Raw genomic sequence first — 18,768 nt, 5'->3', positions numbered from 1 at the left:
TACTGATTGGGCATACACTGGCATAAACTTCTCAAAGAAACTATTGAAAGACTATCAACTTGGGATCAAAGCACCGATACCAGTCGATACATCTCTTATGGCGAGGCCACGAATACTGATCTCTAGCAACCTAATCCATCTCACTTGATAGCTCGGTCCCTAGTGCTCAATTTCAAGAAAAACCTCACGTAACAGCTTTCACAAAAGGCTATGCAAACACGACTAGCCACAGTCTCAAAAAGGACTTTTCGGGATTGAGTCTCCAAAACGATCGAGATTGCCAAACAAGCGAAAATCGACTCCACAATGAGATACAATGGCAATATCCACAATACAACGTATATAAAAAATATGAAATTATCACTCTAATATAGCAAGACAGGCAATCAAACAGGCATAGGATATACAATCAAACAAGCACCAATGAAATGTAAGAAAAAATGTGACCCGAAGTGAGCTCCCTGTGGAGAGTTAAAAACTGCTCTCAACAAAGCTCAAGCACACATAAGGTGCTAATCATCAATATCCATAAACATAAAACTTCCAAAGAGAAGCAATCATTGGTCAGAGATCTCCCACACAACTCTCACTGATATTAAGCCATTAGAATCTAAGATTGTGTGATTTGGATAAGATTAGGTGTTTTTTCCATTTAGGAACAATTTTTTTATTTGCAATTAGCTATTACGATACGGTCTCCTATGGCCTTGATATCCTAGAGTTTTGTGCTAGTAGATTTTTGAATAGTATAGACAACTATTTCACCTATCATCAAAGCTCATAGGATGGTAGAGTGTGCATAGCTCGTTAGTATAGATATTGAGTGTTAGATTCATATAGCTCTCTAGAGAACACTGTGTCTATGATGTTTAGAGCCTCTTACCATAATTGGTGCAACAATGTCCTTAAATTGCTATTATGATAGTCAGAGTCCTCGCTTTTACACAGTCGGATCTTGATGTATTTGTCGATATTGGCATCGTTGCCCACGACGTAGGACTTGGAGGAGAGGTCTTTTGACACTTTCATCCACTTGTCACCAACCACACCAAAAAAGTTAAAGTGACATATTCAAGCTCTACTATAGACTAATAAGTCGTGTGTACTTGTCAATTTTTAAAATTAGTTAGTGTTTATGGTTTATGTGGTTGATTAGTAAAGAGTGTTATGGTCTAATTATGATTTTGAGATTATACTACCTTTTAATATCCATTTCCTTTCTCTGTTACTTCACAATTTTGTCTTCTTCACATTAGTAGAGATTTTGGGATAGGCAAGCATCTTTGGCACTATATTAGATCATCCCAAAGATTGCCAAAAACCTAAAGCTAGTACATGTTTTGCCATAACTTGCAAGTTTCAAAAGATAGTCAGTAGGAAATGCATATGAGGTTAGATCTAAGTTTTGACCACATATTTGGATTCCCTACATTGCAAGCTTTTCTCACACTTTGGTATTGATGCCGGGCTTCAAAGCACTTCTTCTTCCTCCTTTTCTTCTTCTTTTTGTCGATGATTATATTAGGTTGGACTTGCTAGCAATGCATCAATTGATAAAATAGCATCATATGCCATCCTTATCAACATTGCTAGAGATTTGTAAGTAACACCTTTTATCCTTCTTCTTTTTTACAAGCTCTGGTGCATAATGTGTGCATAGCATGAGTTAAAGCTATACATGCTTTTTAAACAACCCAAAATTTCAAACTTGATAGCTAATGCAACCTAGATAGTGCAAAGAAGCATGTAAGCCATTGTTGAGACATTGTTTACAATTGACTTAGGCAGGCTGGTGTATTTGAAATTTGTGGCCAATTATTCACCATTATGATATGGAGTGCTATAAATGACATTAGTGGAAAGAAGTTGCAACTGCTTTGAAGTATTGGACCTGCTAAGTTGGTCATAGAAGAGTTCTTGTGACGATGACTTTTCCTGGACCTTGGTTGCATTGTAACAATTTGCAACCATCCCCAGGGTCATTAATCAGGATGTGAGCCTCAATCAAGGTAGTTCGCTTGACCAAAATTGTTGTGCTCTTTGGAGTCCATTGAAGCATCGTCCATTATTTGGTTACTCCGCTTGGTTGTGACATTGTCTCTACCTAATCTTGTTGTGATCAAATTTGCTTGAACCTAAAGGGTTACTTGGAGAATGTTTGCCACCACCCACTATCTTGAGGTGATTGTATATGTGATTAACTTTGTGTAATTTATTTAAGTAAAAACAAAAGATTGATAAAAGGAAGAGCCAAATGGTTGCAGTGTCCATATTTGTAATAGGCGATCTCCTTCTTGATGCTTAAGGTGGTAGAGAACTCTTTGGTAGAGGTGATCTCTTAAGGACTCAAATTTATGTGGCCCCTTGGTAGTAGCCTTCCACGACAAGTAGAGGAGTTGGACTTCGTTGTCTCAAGATGCATTAAGTGAAGCGCTTAAGACCCAAATGTATGTGGCCTATTGATAGTAGGCTTCAACTACAAGTAGAGTAGGAATTTGTTGTTCCATGATGCGTTAGCTGAAGTGCTTGGTCCTTGAGGGAGGGTTTGTTGGATCCTGTGCATTATATTGATTGCTTTTGGCCTTTGTCACCATGCTTTTGTCCTCTACTTAGGTCTACATCAAAGTTGATGCTTGGCTCACCATGTAGCTCTTGATGGTCTTGTTGTCGTTGATGCTCTTTTAGTGAGTCTTTAATGAGATTTCTTTGATATCGAACGGTGACTGACTAATTGGGTCCTCTTTGTACGATGATTGGAATGTTTATATCCACCTTGTAGTGAGCGTCTTAGGACGCCACCAAGCTAGGCTTTACATTGGTAGGTCATTGGTCACTTTTTAGCCCTCAAGCGACTTCTCATTGCTTCTCATTCAAGGGAGCATCTGGGTGCTCATCATTCAAGGCTCCCATAAGTTCAATGGCCAAGTTAAAGAAGCCAATACAAAGACAAATCCCTTTTACAAACTTATTGACCCCAAAACTTATCGGCGGGGGGGGGGGGGGGGGGGGGGGGGGGTTTCTCTTATAAAAAGCAAAAAGGATTGCCTTTCTATCTGCATGAGATGATTGTTGATTCACGTGATAACTTTTAATCTGGAAATTCCCCTAATGCCAAATTTCAATACTGCGTTGCAATCAGCTCATGCAGATAGAAACACAAACCGTTTTTCTTTCCATACTAGAAATCTGAATTTTCTCTCTCTCTCTCTCTCTCTCTCTCTCTCTCTCTCTCTCCTCTCTCTCTCTCTGTGTGTGTGTGTGTGTGTGCGCGTGCCACGCGTGCCTCCATACAAGAAATCTGAATTCTCTCTCTCTCTCTCTCTCTCTCTCTCTCTCCTTTGTGTGTTGTGTGTGGTGTGTGTGGTGTTGCGCGCGCGCACGCACGAGAAATCTGAATTCTCGAGTGTGTGTGTGTGTGTGTGTGTGTGTGTGTGTGTGTGTGTGTGCGCGCACGCACGAGAAATCTGAATGAGAGAGAGAGAGAGAGAGAGAGAGAGAGAGAGAGAGAGAGAGAGAGAGAGAGAGAGAGAGAGAGAGAGAGAGAGAGAGGCACAACAAGCAACAATGCTAACAAGAAAATAATATCGCAGTTCCCCCCACGTATATGGCGTAGAAAACTCCACCTGCATACATGAAATGACGAAGTCAGAAATTAGGAACTCTACACAGTAGTGTGTGTTTGGTTGTGCAAGCCTTTCTTCGAGAGTGTGGACACAAACATGTGCAACACATAAGGAAAGGAAATGCAGTCTGTGATGCAATCATGAGGAAGAGGATATAGCTAGATGGAGTAGCTCAAGCACGCAAAGAATTCCAAGAGCTGCTTGCAGCGTACCTCTCCAATACCAGCTTCTCTCTCTCTCTCTCTCTCTCTCTCTCTCTCTCTCTCTCTCTTCTCTCTCTCCTCTCTCAAAAGCTGTCTGGAGAAAGTTTTCCTGCACTAAGAGATGGTGGGGAATGGTGATAGGGGCGACACAAGTTATTGTATCGAGTGCCGAAATCAAGATGGCCAGGCGAAAGGCTGCAAGTACAGAAGTGCTGTCAAGGGTGTAGGTGGCATGCTATGGATTCAACAAGCAGTGAAGGCTGTTGAGACAGGGGAAGAGAGTAAACACGGGCAACGCCAGTCCCTACATGCCGTAATAACAAGGTCACCATGTGGGCAAACATTAACAAGGACAGCCGCGAGAGAGAGAGAGAGAGAGCACCTAGAAGACGTCAAATGTCATCGTAAAGAATGTGTCCGCGTTACTGCTCGCTCTCTTCTGTAGAGGAAGTGGCACAATTAGCTCTCTCTCTCTCTCTCTTTCTATCTCTCTCTCTCTCTCTCACACACACACACACACACACACACACACCTGACACCTGCCACAAGTCATCGTAAAGAATGTGTGTCAGCGTTACTGCTCGATCTCTCCTGTAGAGGAAGTGGCACAATTAGCTCTCTCTCTCTCTCTCACACACACACACACACACACCTGACACTTCGGGCCACATCTTTCGTTGTCACTGGTGATCCTTGCGAATTTTGATGAGTACTTTTTCTACATATGAATGTTCCAAGGTTAGCAATCTCTCTCTCTCTCTCTCTCTCACGCACACACACCTGACACTTCGGGCCACATCCTTCGTTGTCACTGGTGATCCTTGCGAATTTTGATGAGTACTTTTTCTACATATGAATGTTCCAAGGTTAGCAATCTCTCTCTCTCTCTCTCTCTCTCTCTCTCTCTCTCTCTCTCTCTCACACACACACACACACACACACCTGACACTTCGGGCCACATCCTTCGTTGTCACTGGTGATCCTTGCGAATTTTGATGAGTACTTTTTCTACATATGAATGTTCCAAGGTTAGCAATCTCTCTCTCTCTCTCTCTCTCTCTCTCTCTCTCTCTCACACACACACACACACACACACACACACCTGACACTTCGGGCCACATCCTTCGTTGTCACTGGTGATCCTTGCGAATTTTGATGAGTACTTTTGCTACATATGAATGTTCCAAGGTTAGCAATCTCTCTCTCTCTCTCTCTCTCTCTCTCTCTCTCTCTCTCTCTTTCTCTTCTGCAACCCTAACAGCAAGCGCCCCGACTCTTTCTTTTGCTCCTAGTCGGCCTCCCAAGGGCGAGGGGAAGCCCTGGGGGAGAGCCCCCTACACCCAAGCTTCGCCCCTTCCCCATCTTCTTCCAATCCATACCCAAACTCGCCTCTAGCCCCCTAGCTCGCGGCTGCTCAAACCTCGGCTCCAACCCGACTTCAGCTCGTTGCAAACTTTGGCTTCAACTTCAACCGCAGCTTAATCGAAAAATTACACCCTGTTCACCAAACAAACAGGAGTCCCTTCCCACGGTGCAAGTAGTAGGCAGGGAATCCGACCTACTCAAACCTACAAATCAGACAGGGGGCTTCTTCTTCAAGCAACGATGCAACGCTGCGGATCTATCTCCCCAATCAAACGAACGCGACTCTTCGTGCCCACCCCACGTGTGGATCCGATGGATCGTCTTCAAGCTCAAATTCGAGAGCTCAAGGACGAGAATGTAGAGCCCAAGGCTGTATTCTGTGTACATAAGAGACCGCTAGTGGAAAGCATCTCTATAAAACTGAGTACAAAAAAACCCTCGAGATGCTAGATATAGCCTATCTCGTAGGATCTTTAGGACAGAAAAAAACCAAAGGTGGATGTGGAAGAATCCACCAAAGGCAACTCCTCAAGCTGCAGTATGAGAGTGCGTAGGATGAGCCACTGTGGTGGGGAGTAATGCCACTGAATGTGACCCCTGACAAACCTGGAAAACATTTGGGAGTGAGCCCTTCGTTGATAAAAACAAGCCTGCCTTCCCCGGCTTCCTCCACCAGAATGTACACAATAAAAGACGGTGTAGCACTAAGAACGTCGGGACAACAAGCTTGCCACACGTTCCATAATGTAATGGCAACTAGCATGCAAAACACCTCATATCGGAACACAGAATCATCATCCTGCGCATCCCCACTGTGTATCATGCTCAAGGTAATTATGAGATACCCTAAGGCTATCAGCATAAAAATCTGATATGTGGCAGCACCCTCAAAAAACAAAATCTGATATGTGAGAGCACCCTCAAAAACCAATGTCTGCCACGACAATGCATCAACCATTAGACTACTCCCCACATAAGAAAGCCAAACTCCACCCCTGCTATAGAAACAAGTAGTGCCAGAGCTCTCCAAACAAGAAGTGATGTGATGGATCTGCAAAGGCAGTGGCTGGAAGTCTCTACAATCCAACCAGAATTGATGGGTCATGCGAAACAAGGTTTTGCCATACATTCAGGCAATCTGACTTACACCACAGATGAGATCTTGACTGTCACAAACTGCTGACGTGTCAAAGCCTTGAATAAGAGAGCCAACCTGCACATGCCGGCCGAGGGGCCTAAACCCTAAGAAGAACAAGTAACATAAGAAGAAGTCCTACCAACTTATGGGGACCCCGTCCGACAGGGCCCCAATTGACATAAAGGATTAAAATAAAGTAGGACTCTCACACACATACAAAAGAGACTTGCGCAAATTGATGACGTGGTAGATTTTTGAAAATTGCACCATGCATGACCAGTCACTTAGATTAGATGCATATCCTCCAGTTGCACGCAGCATGATCATCAGCATTCCCATAAAAATTCATCAAGGGAATTTTCCAGTGTATTAAACCTATTTTCCGATTTTTCACATTTTTCACTTATTTATTGACTTTTGTTGGGAACTAGGTAGGCAATTTTGCTAAGACAATATATAAGCAAACCAAAGCTAGCACTTTCTGGCAGAAGAGGCAGCAGGAGCATTGCTCAACAGGCCACTTCTCAAGCAAGACCAACCCATTCAACCTGGCGTTTCCTAGCCCTAAAGGCCAGCGTTTTCAGCGTAAGGACCAGCCTGGCGTTTTGGAGGATCACCAATCAGCCAACGATTCTAGCCAAGTGCCCAGTTCATCTAGCGTTTGGGGATTTCAGCCCATCCTTGCCGGCATCACAGATTCAGCCCTACACTTGGCGTTTTTGAACAGCCTCAGCCAACATTTTTGGGACAATAACCTCAACATTTTTGATAGCCCTCATCAACGTTTTGCACCAGCACTTCAGCACCAGTAGCATAGCGTTTTTTCAGCAGTTTTCCAGCACCATACTACAGCGTTTTTGCACCTGCAAATTCAGCACTTGAAACCTAGCAAGAGCAGCGTTTCTGGACAGCAGCAGAGCAGCGATTTGTATGACAACAGTCCAGCGTTTTCAGCCATAAGAAAAACAGTGTTTGTTGCACACGAAGGCACAGTAGCAGATAGCGTCGTCCTCATCGGCGTCGTCATCATAGCAGCATTCAGTTTTCAGCCATAGTCTCTTCATCGTCGGCACCACCATCGGCCTTGACCTCGAACCATTTAGATTTGCATCAGCATCTTGCACCAAATTGTGCAATTAATAGTAGACCACTCTCGCCATCGAGTGTCACAAACTGCTAACGTGTCAAAGCCTAAAGAATGGGGCCAACTTACATATGCCGGCCGAGAGGCCTAAACCCTAGCAGAAGCAGAAGCAACAGATAGAAGAAAGCAGCACATTTCCGTCGGATTGCTGACGTGGCAGATGTACGGATTTCCAAAAATCACGCTGGCTGATGACTCGGCATACTATACAGATTTCCGCGTTTTGCGTTGGCTGATGACGTGGCAAGCTGTACGGATTTCCGTAAATTACGCTGGCAGCTTTTGGCATTGCTTTTTGGACCAGAAGCTTTTGAGTTTTAAAAGCTTTTTATTGTAACTGCTTTTCAGGCCAAGGGCCTTTAAATATGAGGTGAAGGCTCATTCTCTTGCATGCTTCTTGGAGAAGGTGCAGAGTCTGGAGTACCGGCTTGTACCGTATTGATGCAATATAAAGAAATACCGAAAGGGGCGCCAAGGTTTGGGGCCAATACTCTCTGGGGTGGAATTCCGCCACTCCGTGTCGCGTGTCGTCTCTCTCTTTCAGTTCAGTTGCTAAAAGTCTCTCGGGGTGGAATTCCGCCACTCCGTGTCGCATGTCGTCTCTCTCTTTCAGTTCAGCTGCTATTGAAGTGCTAAAAGTCTGTTCAGTCTGTTCTTTTCTATTGGCACGTGTGCCCGTCTTGTGACATCGAGAGTGGGGTCCTTGGAGGAGTGTTTGACAACGTCCTGGTGTCATATTCTCTTCTCTCTCCATCTCTCAGTCTCAGCACCTTCATTTACAGTGTTTATCCACTTTGTTTGTGATCACTTGCACTCTCTCATTAAAGCACGGAAGGCTCTCCCTTCCCTAAGAACAAGGAACCTTGAGCACAGTTCAGAGCACTATCTTGAGCAAAGTTCAAGATTCACTTCCGTTACACCTTACATTGTTATCAGAGCTTTGGCAGTGTTCTGTATCACTCAAGGAAAGAACCACAAGAATTTTTTGCTTGTTGTGGTCGCACGAGCCCAAGTTCGCTTGGGCGTTTCGATTCCTAATCGTGTTTTTGAAGAGTGACATGAATCCCAAGAAAGAAGGGCTTGTCCAGCCTCCCCTTGTGCCTCTTTTCACTCATTGAGAGCGGACCGTGCACTTAGCGGCCGGCCAATCGATGTGACCTTGGTGTGAGTGCAAGGCCGCCAAGGGTGCGCCCGTGGAAAAGAGCAAAACTCGGGTGAAGGGAAGATCCTTCTCTAGCACAAATTGCAAGCGAAAGAAGAACCTCAAGAACTCAAGAACCTCAAGACCCCAAGACCCTCAAGAACCCCCCCCCCCCCAAACCCACAAGAACTTAAGAACCAAGAACACAGTGTATAGTCATTACCCGAACGGAATAGATACTTCGCATGGAGGTGGTCAGCATGGGAGTGGTGCAGAAGAGTTTTCCCCACCATGAGGTTTTCCCGACCTTCCTCCCCTTCCCCATCTACGCCACGGATATAACCAAATCCTATGGAGGCATTGGTCAAGTCGATGATGGAGATGATGGCAAAACAACAAGAAACGAATCGCGTTGTGATGGCACAACTAGAAAGAAAAGCAGAATGACAAGAAGCCTTGGAGCGTGAGCGTGATCAAGCGCGCTTGGCGGCTAAAGAAAGACAGGCAGAGCGTGCAGCCAAGCGTAAATGACACATGCAAGAGTTGGTACGACATGTTCTAGCCTCGAAGTCCGAGCCAACCAAAGATGTTGGCAGTTCATCAAGTGGCGCAAGCCGACATTCGGACTCCAACAACCCAGTCACAAAGAAGATCCAGTTCAGTAAGTATGATGGTAAGATAGATGCTACGGTTATTCATTCTTGGTTGCATCAATTTAATGCTTATTTTGTGACAACTAACAAGACAGGAAATAGCAAGGTTTTGACGACAGCTATGTGCCTTGCCGGTGATGCCATCAATTGGTACCACGCATGGCAAGAGGCACAGTTAGCCACGCACCTAGAGGAAGCCAACGATTTCACGCCCCTTTCCTTCAATTGGGCCGATTTCCAAGACAAGCTCAAGGCGCGGTTTATGCCACCTCAGTACCTCACACGATTGAAGGATGATTGGCACAGTCTCAAGCAAAATGGTATGCCAGTTATGTCTTTCTCTAATTGTGTTTTGCAGCTAGCCACCCAATTACGCAAGTCGGATGATGAGCGCAAAGAGACATTCCTTTATGGATTGGACGAGTATATCAAGTATGATGTCGAGGTGCTCGATCTAATCGATCTCAACAAGGCGGTAGCGATTACTCTCACACAGGAGATGAAGCACAACAAGAGAAAGCCTAAGGAAACTAAGACTTCGACAAGTATCTCTCAGACCTCGCAGTACCCTCAGAACAGTAAGAATGGTAAGAATGGTAAGAACGGTAACTCTTCTAACCAATCTTCCAATAGTCACTCAAAAAAAACTCTTCTAATGAACCTAAGGGTAAGGCTAACATAATTGCTAAACCTAAGCTCACTCCATATGAAAAGGTAGCACAAGGAATTCTAGGAGGATACATCACGTCCGGAAGAGCAAAGCACTTATTCTAAGGAAGATCGTTGTTTTCATTGTCACATTAAGGGTCACATAAAAAGAACATGTCCTAATCTTAACTCTAATGAATCTAAAGAATCCACAGAACCCACTTTCTCTGTCAACGCAATAAATGAGAACACGAGTGTGCCCCAAGTTTCTCATGACCCTCCCATTAATGAGTCTCTCATTAAATGTTATGGTCATATGACGGGGCATCGCTCCCGGTATGGACTCTCTCATCACGAAGGAGTGCCTTGACATGTTGTTTACAATTCAACAAGCTGCTTTCTTTAGAAAATTTTTGGTCTCTCCTCTCTCAGGATGTGATATGATTTTGGGCATTCGATGGTTTCGTGAGCATAACCCTCTCATTGATTGGGCGGAAAATACGTTCACTTTCAATGCCAAAAGTGACTCTCCCATTGTCATTCGTGGAGAGCAAGTTGTTCATTCTTCATCTCTCATTTCTAATGTGCAGGCGAAGATTGAACGGATTCTGGACAAGGAGACTCTTTCAGTCTCTTCTTTGCAGGATTTTCATGATAATGATGAGCATGATGATTTGAATGACAATGACAAGCATGATGATCACGATGTGATTTCTCACAAGCATGATGATTTGTATGATCAAGACGTGATTGTTCACAAGGATGATAGTTTAGTTGATGCTTTTTCTAGCGAAGCTAATCTCGTTGCAGATTCGATCAATCACGAAGAATCGATCTTGGCTTTCGAGTCGAGGTCCACAGCACCTCCCCAAGCAGAATCCATTAAACAAGACGAACCGATCTTGGCTCTCGAGGCTAGGTCCAAAGAACCCCACAAGAAGTACTATGTGTTCGCATGATTAGTCAGCACGCATTGTTCGAGTGTTTTATTCGTGGTCGTTTCCTGTATTTTAGTCAGCGTTTTTATGTGATCCCTTTTCCTAGGCATGGCATATTGTACGTTGAGCACGTTTCACTCATGAATGAGCACGGATGTATGCGGATTATTCATGAAAAGCTGAAAAGTATGCATTCAAGGAAGTCACATTCCATGTCTCTTCCTTGGCGCGACACAGTTGTAGAAAGAGCACAAGAAAGTATGAGCACCAAGCATGGGCATTTCCGTTGTGAATTGCCACAGTTGATTGATTTAGATCAGAAAGACAAGATTCGATCTCAATGTTTGCGTGTTTGTGTGTGGTAAACGGTTTGGCACTCTCTCTATTTGTTCATCTACATTACATGCACAGTCTTTGAGGCAGACGAGATCTTTCCCAGTCACTTTACATGAAATGGATATGTTCATGTTTTTGTGTTGGAAGTGGTTTCAGGAATGTTCAGCCTTGGAGATTCTTGAAGAAGGTGGACTTACGTCCATAAACAAAGTGGAAGCATTGAAGCAGTCTCCGATGACTTTGTGTCGCTTTCGGCATGGCCCAAAGAAGCAAGCATTGCAGACCTTTATGAAGCTCAAGTATCACGCGACCCACACATCAGAGTGGGCCGGCGAAGAGTCCTTTCCAGGATTCCAGACCCTGTTGGCGATCTCCCTCGATGCTATAAAGTACGGTATCAGTACCTCACTTTGAAAAGGAGGGGATGGCATGTGACACGTCCAACCCTATGTGTCCGTGGACAAGCTACAGCATGACCAGGGTTCAGTTCAATCAGTCAAGTCTAGATTAGGAAGTGATCTAGCACTTTTATGAGTCTGTTCGCAGACCGTGCATGACCAGTCACTTAGATTAGATGCATATCCTCCGATTGCACAAAGCATGATTATCAGCATTCCCATTCACAATCCATCAAGGGAATTTTCCAGTGCATTAACCCTTTTTCCCTATTTTTGACATTTTTCACTTATTTATCGAGTGACCTGTTGGGAACTAGGTAGGGCAATTTTGCTAAGATAATATATAAGCAAACCAAAGCTAGCACTTTCTGGCAGAAGAGGCAGCAGGAGCATTGCGCAACAGGCCACTTCTTAAGCAAGACAAACCCATTCAACCTGGCGTTTCCTAGCCCTAAAGGCCAGCGTTTTCCCCCTAAGGACCAGCCTGGCGTTTTGGAGGATCACCAATTTGCCAACGATTCTAGCAAAGTACCCAGTTCATCCAGCATTTGGGGATTTCAGCCCATCCTCGCCAGCATCACAGATTCAGCCCTACACTTGGGGTTTTTGAACAGCCTCAGCCAGCATTTTGGGACAATAACCTCAGCGTTTTTGACAGCCCTGATTAGCGTTTTGCACCAGCACTTCAGCACCAGTAGCATAGCATTTTTTCAGCACCATACTACAGCGTTTTTGCACCTGCAAATTCAGCACTTGAAACCTAGCAAGAGCAGCGTTTCTGGACAGCAGCAGAGCAGCGATTTGTGTGACAACAGTCCAACGTTTTCTGTCACAAGACGGGCACCACGTGCCAATAGAAAAGAACATACTGAACAAACTTTTAGCACTTCAATAACAACTGAGCTGAAAGAGAGAGACGACACGCGACACGGAGTGGCAGAATTCCACCCCAGAGAGTATTGGCCCCAAACCTTGGCGCCCCTTTCGGTATTTCTTTATATTGCATCAACAGAGTACAAACCGGTACTCCAAACTCTACACCTTCTCCATGAATCATGCCAGAGAATGAGCCCTAACATCATATTTAAAGTTTACAGTTAAACGCTTTCAAACTCAAAAGCATCTGCTCCAAAAGCAAAGCCAAGAAGCTGCCCGTACAATTCATGGAAATCCGTACAGCCTGCCACGTCATCAGCCAGCACAAAACGCGGAAATCCGTACAGCCTGCCACATCATCATGCCAACGCATTTTTGAAAATCTGCCACGTCATCAGTTTGTTTGGGTGTGTGTGGATCCTGCTTTATTTTAATCTTTATGTCGCTTGGGGCCCCATCGAATGGGGTCCCCATAAGTTGGTAGGACTTCTTCTTCTATTACTTGTTCTTCTTAGGGTTTAGGCCCCTCGACCGGCATCTTGAAGTTGGCTCCCTTCTTCAGGGCTGACACGTCAACAGTTTGTTACATTTTCAGCCATAAGAAAAACAGCGTTTGTTGCACACGAAGGCACTGTAGCAGAAAGCGTCGACGTCATCGTCGTCGTCGTCATAGCAGCATTTAGTTTCCAGCATAGTTCGTCATCGTCGGCACCACAGTCGGGCTCGACCTCGAACATTTAGATTTGCATCAGGTCTTGTACCAGAGTGTGCAATCAATAGTAGACCACTTCGCCATCGAGAGTGGGGCCTTGGAGGAGGGTTTGACAACTTGTGGTGTGTATTCTCTCTCTCTATCTCTCAGTCTCAGCACCTTCATTTCACAGTTTCCACTTTGTTTGTGATCACTTGCACTCTCTCATTAAAGCACGAAAGGCTCTCCATTCCCTAAGCACAAGGAACCTTGAGCCCACTTCGGAGCACTCATCTTGAGCAAAGTCTCAACATTCACTTCCGTTGCACCTTACACTGTACGGATTTCCACATTTTGCGCTAGCTGATGACATGGCAGTTGTACGGATTTCCGTGATTTACGCAAACAGTTTTTTTGGCATTGCTTTTGGACTAAGAGCTTTTGAGTTTGCTTTTCATAGGCCAAGGGCCTTTAAATATGTGGTAAGGGCTCATTCTCTGGCATGCTTCTTGGAGAAGGTGCAGAGTCTGGAGTACCGGCTTGTACTGAGTTGATGCAATATAAAGAAATACCGAAAGGGGCGCCAAGGTTAAAGGCCAATACTCTCTGAGGTGGAACTCCTCCACTCCGTGTCGCGTGTGGTCTCTCTCTTTCAGTTCAGTAGTTATTTGAAGTGCTTAAAGTTGTTCAGTCTGTTCTTTTCTATTGGCACGTGGTGCCCATCTTGTGAAGTGGTATCAGAGCATCAGGCGTGTGCTTTTCTGAAAGCATACCGGTCCTATCAAAGAGCAAACAGAGCAAGATCGCACTTCCAAAGTTCATTGGAAATTTTGGCTACTCCCGCCCTTACTTCATTGCGCATCGGGCGCGCTCCCGTCTTCACCGCTCATGTCTTACAGGGCATAAGCCATAAAGATCACTTGCAAGAGAAGGATCCAAGGTTTGTTTTGAGTTGTTGTTTTTCTCAGAGACAGTACCATGCAAATGTTGATAGCTACCAAGCAGCATACTCCAAGTACTTGGCAAGCTTTTAAGAAAATTTTTGCCCCAAGTTATATGGTTTCTGACATCTTCCTTAGTAGTGCAACTTCTAGCAAAGTGGGGAATCTCGAAATCCTTGCCATGGAAACCCTAGCAGATTATAACTTGAAGTTTCTCGACATCTCCCAGTAGATGTCTCTTCACGAGCAGATGACCTTGGAGGTCCAGTGCGATTGCCATCTTGGGACTACCATCGCCGCCAAAGAAACATTGTTTCTCCAAGAGCTGATGGACCATACTGTGTTCGGCCACAACCCTATGGAATGAACCTAACCCTAATTTTTTGATGCAGGTTTCGGGATGGAAAGTCGGTCTACTTTTCGAGCTCGACTGATGTCGAGATTGCTTTTTAAGTTTGAAATCTGTTTGAGAACTTGTTTGGTGATTCTGTTTGGAATTTGTTTGAAATGGATGGTATCTGTTTTGAACCTGTCTTGGTGCCGATTTGAATTGTTTGACTCTGGTTTTAATATTGGTTTCAATGATTGGCGATTTTACTCTCGGCTGGAGAAGTGAGAAATACTGTTTTGGTATTGTTTGAACCTTGGAACAACGCAGGCCGATGCCTGGGGAGCGTTCCGTTGTATGCTAGAAAACCTCCGAACGACGCCGGCCGATGCCTAGGGAGCGTTTGGTTGTATGCTTGAACCTCCAAGCGATGCAGACAGCGGCCTGGGGAGCGTTTGGTTGTACAGTCCTCTGAGCTCATGGCCCGGACCTTTTTAGGTTATTTGCGGGGGCAGTGACGAGGTAGTCGTTGAGTAGCTTCATACTGCAGACCGTTTGTCTCGAGGGAGTGCTCAACGGCGCTGTTTGTTGTGTCTTGTAACATGCATATGTAAGCATTTGTGTTGCATTGTGATGTGTCAACTATTGAATATTTCTAATTGGATGAGATTGCCTGGGTATGTAATTTTAGTGCATCAAGACACACGTGCAAGATCAGTACGGTATGGGTGTGATGGTTAATTTTACTACGCAAGAGTTCCGATCTGGGCGAAAGGAGAAGTTAACTCCTTGATCAAAAGGGTCGAGAGGAGAAGCTAACTCCTTAACAAAAAGAGAAAACTGATTGTCCCTCGGAATGACACTCGGAAATTTTTTTGAGCTAACTTGAATTGTCTTGCATATATGCTGTAATCGAGGACGATTACTCTCTTTCAAGGAGATGTCACAAACTGCTGACGTGTCAAAGCCTTGAAGAAGGGAGCCAACCTGCAGATGCCGGTCGATGGGCCTAAACCCTAACAAGAACAAGTAACAGAAGAAGAAGTCCTACCAACTTATGGGGACCCAGTCCGATGCGGCCCAAAGTGACATAAAGGATTAATATAAAGCAGGACTCTCACACACACACAAAAGAGACTTGCACAAACAGATGACGTGGTAGATTTCCAAAAATTGCGTTGGCATGATGATGTGGCAGGCTATACAGATTTTCGCGTTTCGCGCTAGCTGATGACGTGGCAGTTGTACGGATTTCGCTGGCAGTTTTTTTGGCATTGCTTTTGGACCAGAGCTTTTGAGTTTGAAGGCTTTTCATGTAAACTGCTTTTCATATGCCAAGGGCCTTTAAATATGTGCTAAGGGCTCATTCTCTGGCATGCTTCCTAGAGAAGGTGCAGAGTCTGGAGTACCGGCTTGTACTGAGTTGATGCAATATAAAGAAATACCGAAAGGGACGCCAAGGTTTGGGGCCAATACTCTCTAGGGTGGAATTCCGCCACTCCATGTTGCGTAAGGTCTCTCTCTTTCAGTTCAGTTGTTATTTGAAGTGCTTAAAGTTGTTAAGTCTATTCTTTTCTATTGGCACGTGGTGCCCGTCTTGTGACATTGACTCAGAGAACACAACAGACTTCTAATAATGAAAGTAGAAAGAGAAAGAGTTCCCAAGAAAAGAAAGACAAAGATTCACGGCCTTGGCTCACTCTCTGAGAGAGGGCCAACTACATCAAAGAGGGAAGTGTTTCGGATGCAGGGAACATGGGCACGTCTCCGCGAAGCACCCTAAAAAGGCACAACAAGGACAGAATGAAGACAGGCCAGAGAGTTCGAGAGCAGCTGAGGAACGTGGAAGAAAAGGCAAGATGAAAGCGTGACTGGTTCCAGATTGCATGGGTACTGACCTAAGCACGATTGATGAAAGTACAGAACTTTGCCGAGCTTGGGGAAAAGTAAGAGACCAAGAAGCCATAATTTTCTTTGATGGAGGAGCCAAGGCCAACTGCATTTCACCTTAATTGGCGGCACGGCTTGAGATTACACCCGATCAGATGGGACCACAAGCAGAGACAGTTCTAGCGGCACCCATTCGGGACATAGCCATTACACCTGTCATTGGCAGCATTGTTAGGGGTATTTGGGGTACAAGAACTTCTACATAATGCCCTTGGAAGGTTGTGATGTCCTCCTTGGAGTCCCTTGATACCATAAGAACAACGCCGTGGTCGATTATCGGGCAAAGAAAGCGATATTGACAAATGAAAAGGGCCGAAAAATTGTACTTGATGTGAAATTGAAGGCGAGTTTGTCCCTATTGTACCGGCTTCGACCGTTTCGAAATTAATGAAATCCACTCTGTTTGTAGATCAGAATCGCTCCGAGACATGTCTATAAGATAGCCTTTCGGACAAGTTTCGGTTTATATGAATTTTTGGTGATACCTTTTCAACTTACCAATGCTCCAGTGACTTTCAACCGAATGATGGATAGGATTTTCCGAGAGCATCAATCTTTTGTGAGCACTTTCATTGATGATATTATAGTTTTCTCTAACGATGAAGCACAACATCAACAAACACTCAATTTTTTTTGCCAGAAATACACTTTCTAGGACACATCGTCTCAATAGCTGGAGTACAGATGGACCGGCGGTTCATTCGGAAGTTTACAGAGGTAGCTTCCCCTTTGAACATATTGACTTAGAAAGGAGTCCCTTTCTCGTGGGGACAATGTTGACTTTGCCAAACTTACAAAGCCATTCAAAGTATATTGTGATGCTTGTGATCATAGTCTAGGAGCAAGAGCCACGTGATTGCCTATGAAAGCCGATTGTTTTCAACGCCAGAATTGACAACACAAATTTATGAGAAAGAGCTATTGGCAGTGATCCATGCTCTTACTCAATGGCGACATTACCTATTCGAAGTGATTTCACGGTCTTTACTGATCATCAGATTTTACGCTACTTGTCAGAAAAGCAAATGTGGTGAGCTAACATCTTGTCACAGTTTCACTTCTAGATTGTCCATGCTTAGGGACAGAAAAACTTGGGGGCATATGCATTATCTTGGAAGCCCCTAGTATTGGCTATTTCCGCAATTCATCATAGCAGCTTTGAGCACATGGTTGATCAGTACGCCACAGATCGGGGTTTTTCCAATGTATTCACTCGAATTCAGCATCGGGAGGTAGTAGCGGGATATTCCATAAGTGATGGCTACTTGATGAAGAAAACGATCTTGTGCGTCACACAACCGTTGAGGAAAAAGATTCTGACTAAGTGCCATTGTCCACCTTTACGGGTCACCGCGGCATCGATACCACCTTGAAAGGTGTGGCGCGTTACTTCTTTTGGCCAAGATTCAAGAAAGATGTGCACGACTTTATTTGCAGTTGTTTAGTATGCCAGGAAGTCAACTTTGATAGGCATAAGACACAGGGATTACTACAGCCTTTACCCATTCCCACCGCCCCTGGGAAAGTATTGCAATGGATTTTATTTTTGATCTCCCGAAGACACAGAGTGGGCATGATGCCATTTGGACTGTCATTGACAGATTTAGCAAGCAAGCTCACTTCATTCCAGTGAAGAAAACAGCCAAGCCGGATCATTTAGCGAGATTGTTCATTGCACAGATTTTCACACTACATAGCATGCCTGAGACAATAGTCTCCGACAGAGATCCTCGATTCACGAGTTTGTTTTGGAGGGCTATTTGGGAGAACATTCGCACACGGTTGCAGTTCTCGTCATGATTCCACCCGCAGATAGATCGGCAATCTGAGATTGCAAATTCAGTTGTTCTCAATTTATTAAAGTCTTACATCTCTTATTAGAAGATTCAATGGGAAATTTTTTTGCCTTTTGTGGAATTTGCCTACAATAACACGGTTCACTCTTCGACGGGGAAGGCGCCATTTGTGATAATGGAAGGTGCTCCGAAGATTCCACCCTTCCTTCACACTAAAGACAAGACTTTTGAAGCCAACCATTACACAAGGGACTTGGACACTCCTTTTGCCAAGGTCCAGGAGGCTTTAGCGAAATCTGAAGAACAACATAAGAAGGCAGCAGATCAACATCGACAAGATTTGAAATTAAAGTAAGACGATTGGGTGCTCTTATGTTTTGAGGAGGCACGCCTAAGAAAAGGAAAGGGAAAGGAGCGGCTTTTTCCAAACCTTAGCATGAGGTATTATGGCCCTTTCCAAATAAAAGAAAAGATAAATGATGTCTCCTCTTGACTCAAGCTGCCCGATACTTGGAAGATTCACAATGCATTTCATATGAGTCTATTGAAGCCTTTTTAAGGTGATGTGTCAGTTGATGGAGCGCCTGATGAGTAACCCG

The 18,768-nt window shown here is 44.5% G+C and overlaps 1 protein-coding gene across 1 annotated transcript; it reads right to left on the bottom strand.

Annotated features, from left to right (window-relative positions):
- Positions 1-5,648: 5,648 nt before the first annotated feature.
- LOC147462260 (uncharacterized) lies at positions 5,649-6,149 on the bottom strand. The gene has a single exon (XM_086503033.1). The coding sequence runs from the start codon at positions 6,147-6,149 to the stop codon at positions 5,649-5,651; it is 501 nt and encodes a 166-aa protein (XP_086359159.1).
- Between the last annotated feature and the right edge of the window lie 12,619 nt (positions 6,150-18,768).

This window comes from Adiantum capillus-veneris, chromosome 3 (assembly GCF_014529385.1).
Source record: "Adiantum capillus-veneris isolate H3 chromosome 3, ASM1452938v2, whole genome shotgun sequence".
NCBI classification, from domain to species: domain Eukaryota; kingdom Viridiplantae; phylum Streptophyta; class Polypodiopsida; order Polypodiales; family Pteridaceae; genus Adiantum; species Adiantum capillus-veneris.
This window is presented reverse-complemented; position numbering and strand designations above follow the sequence as displayed.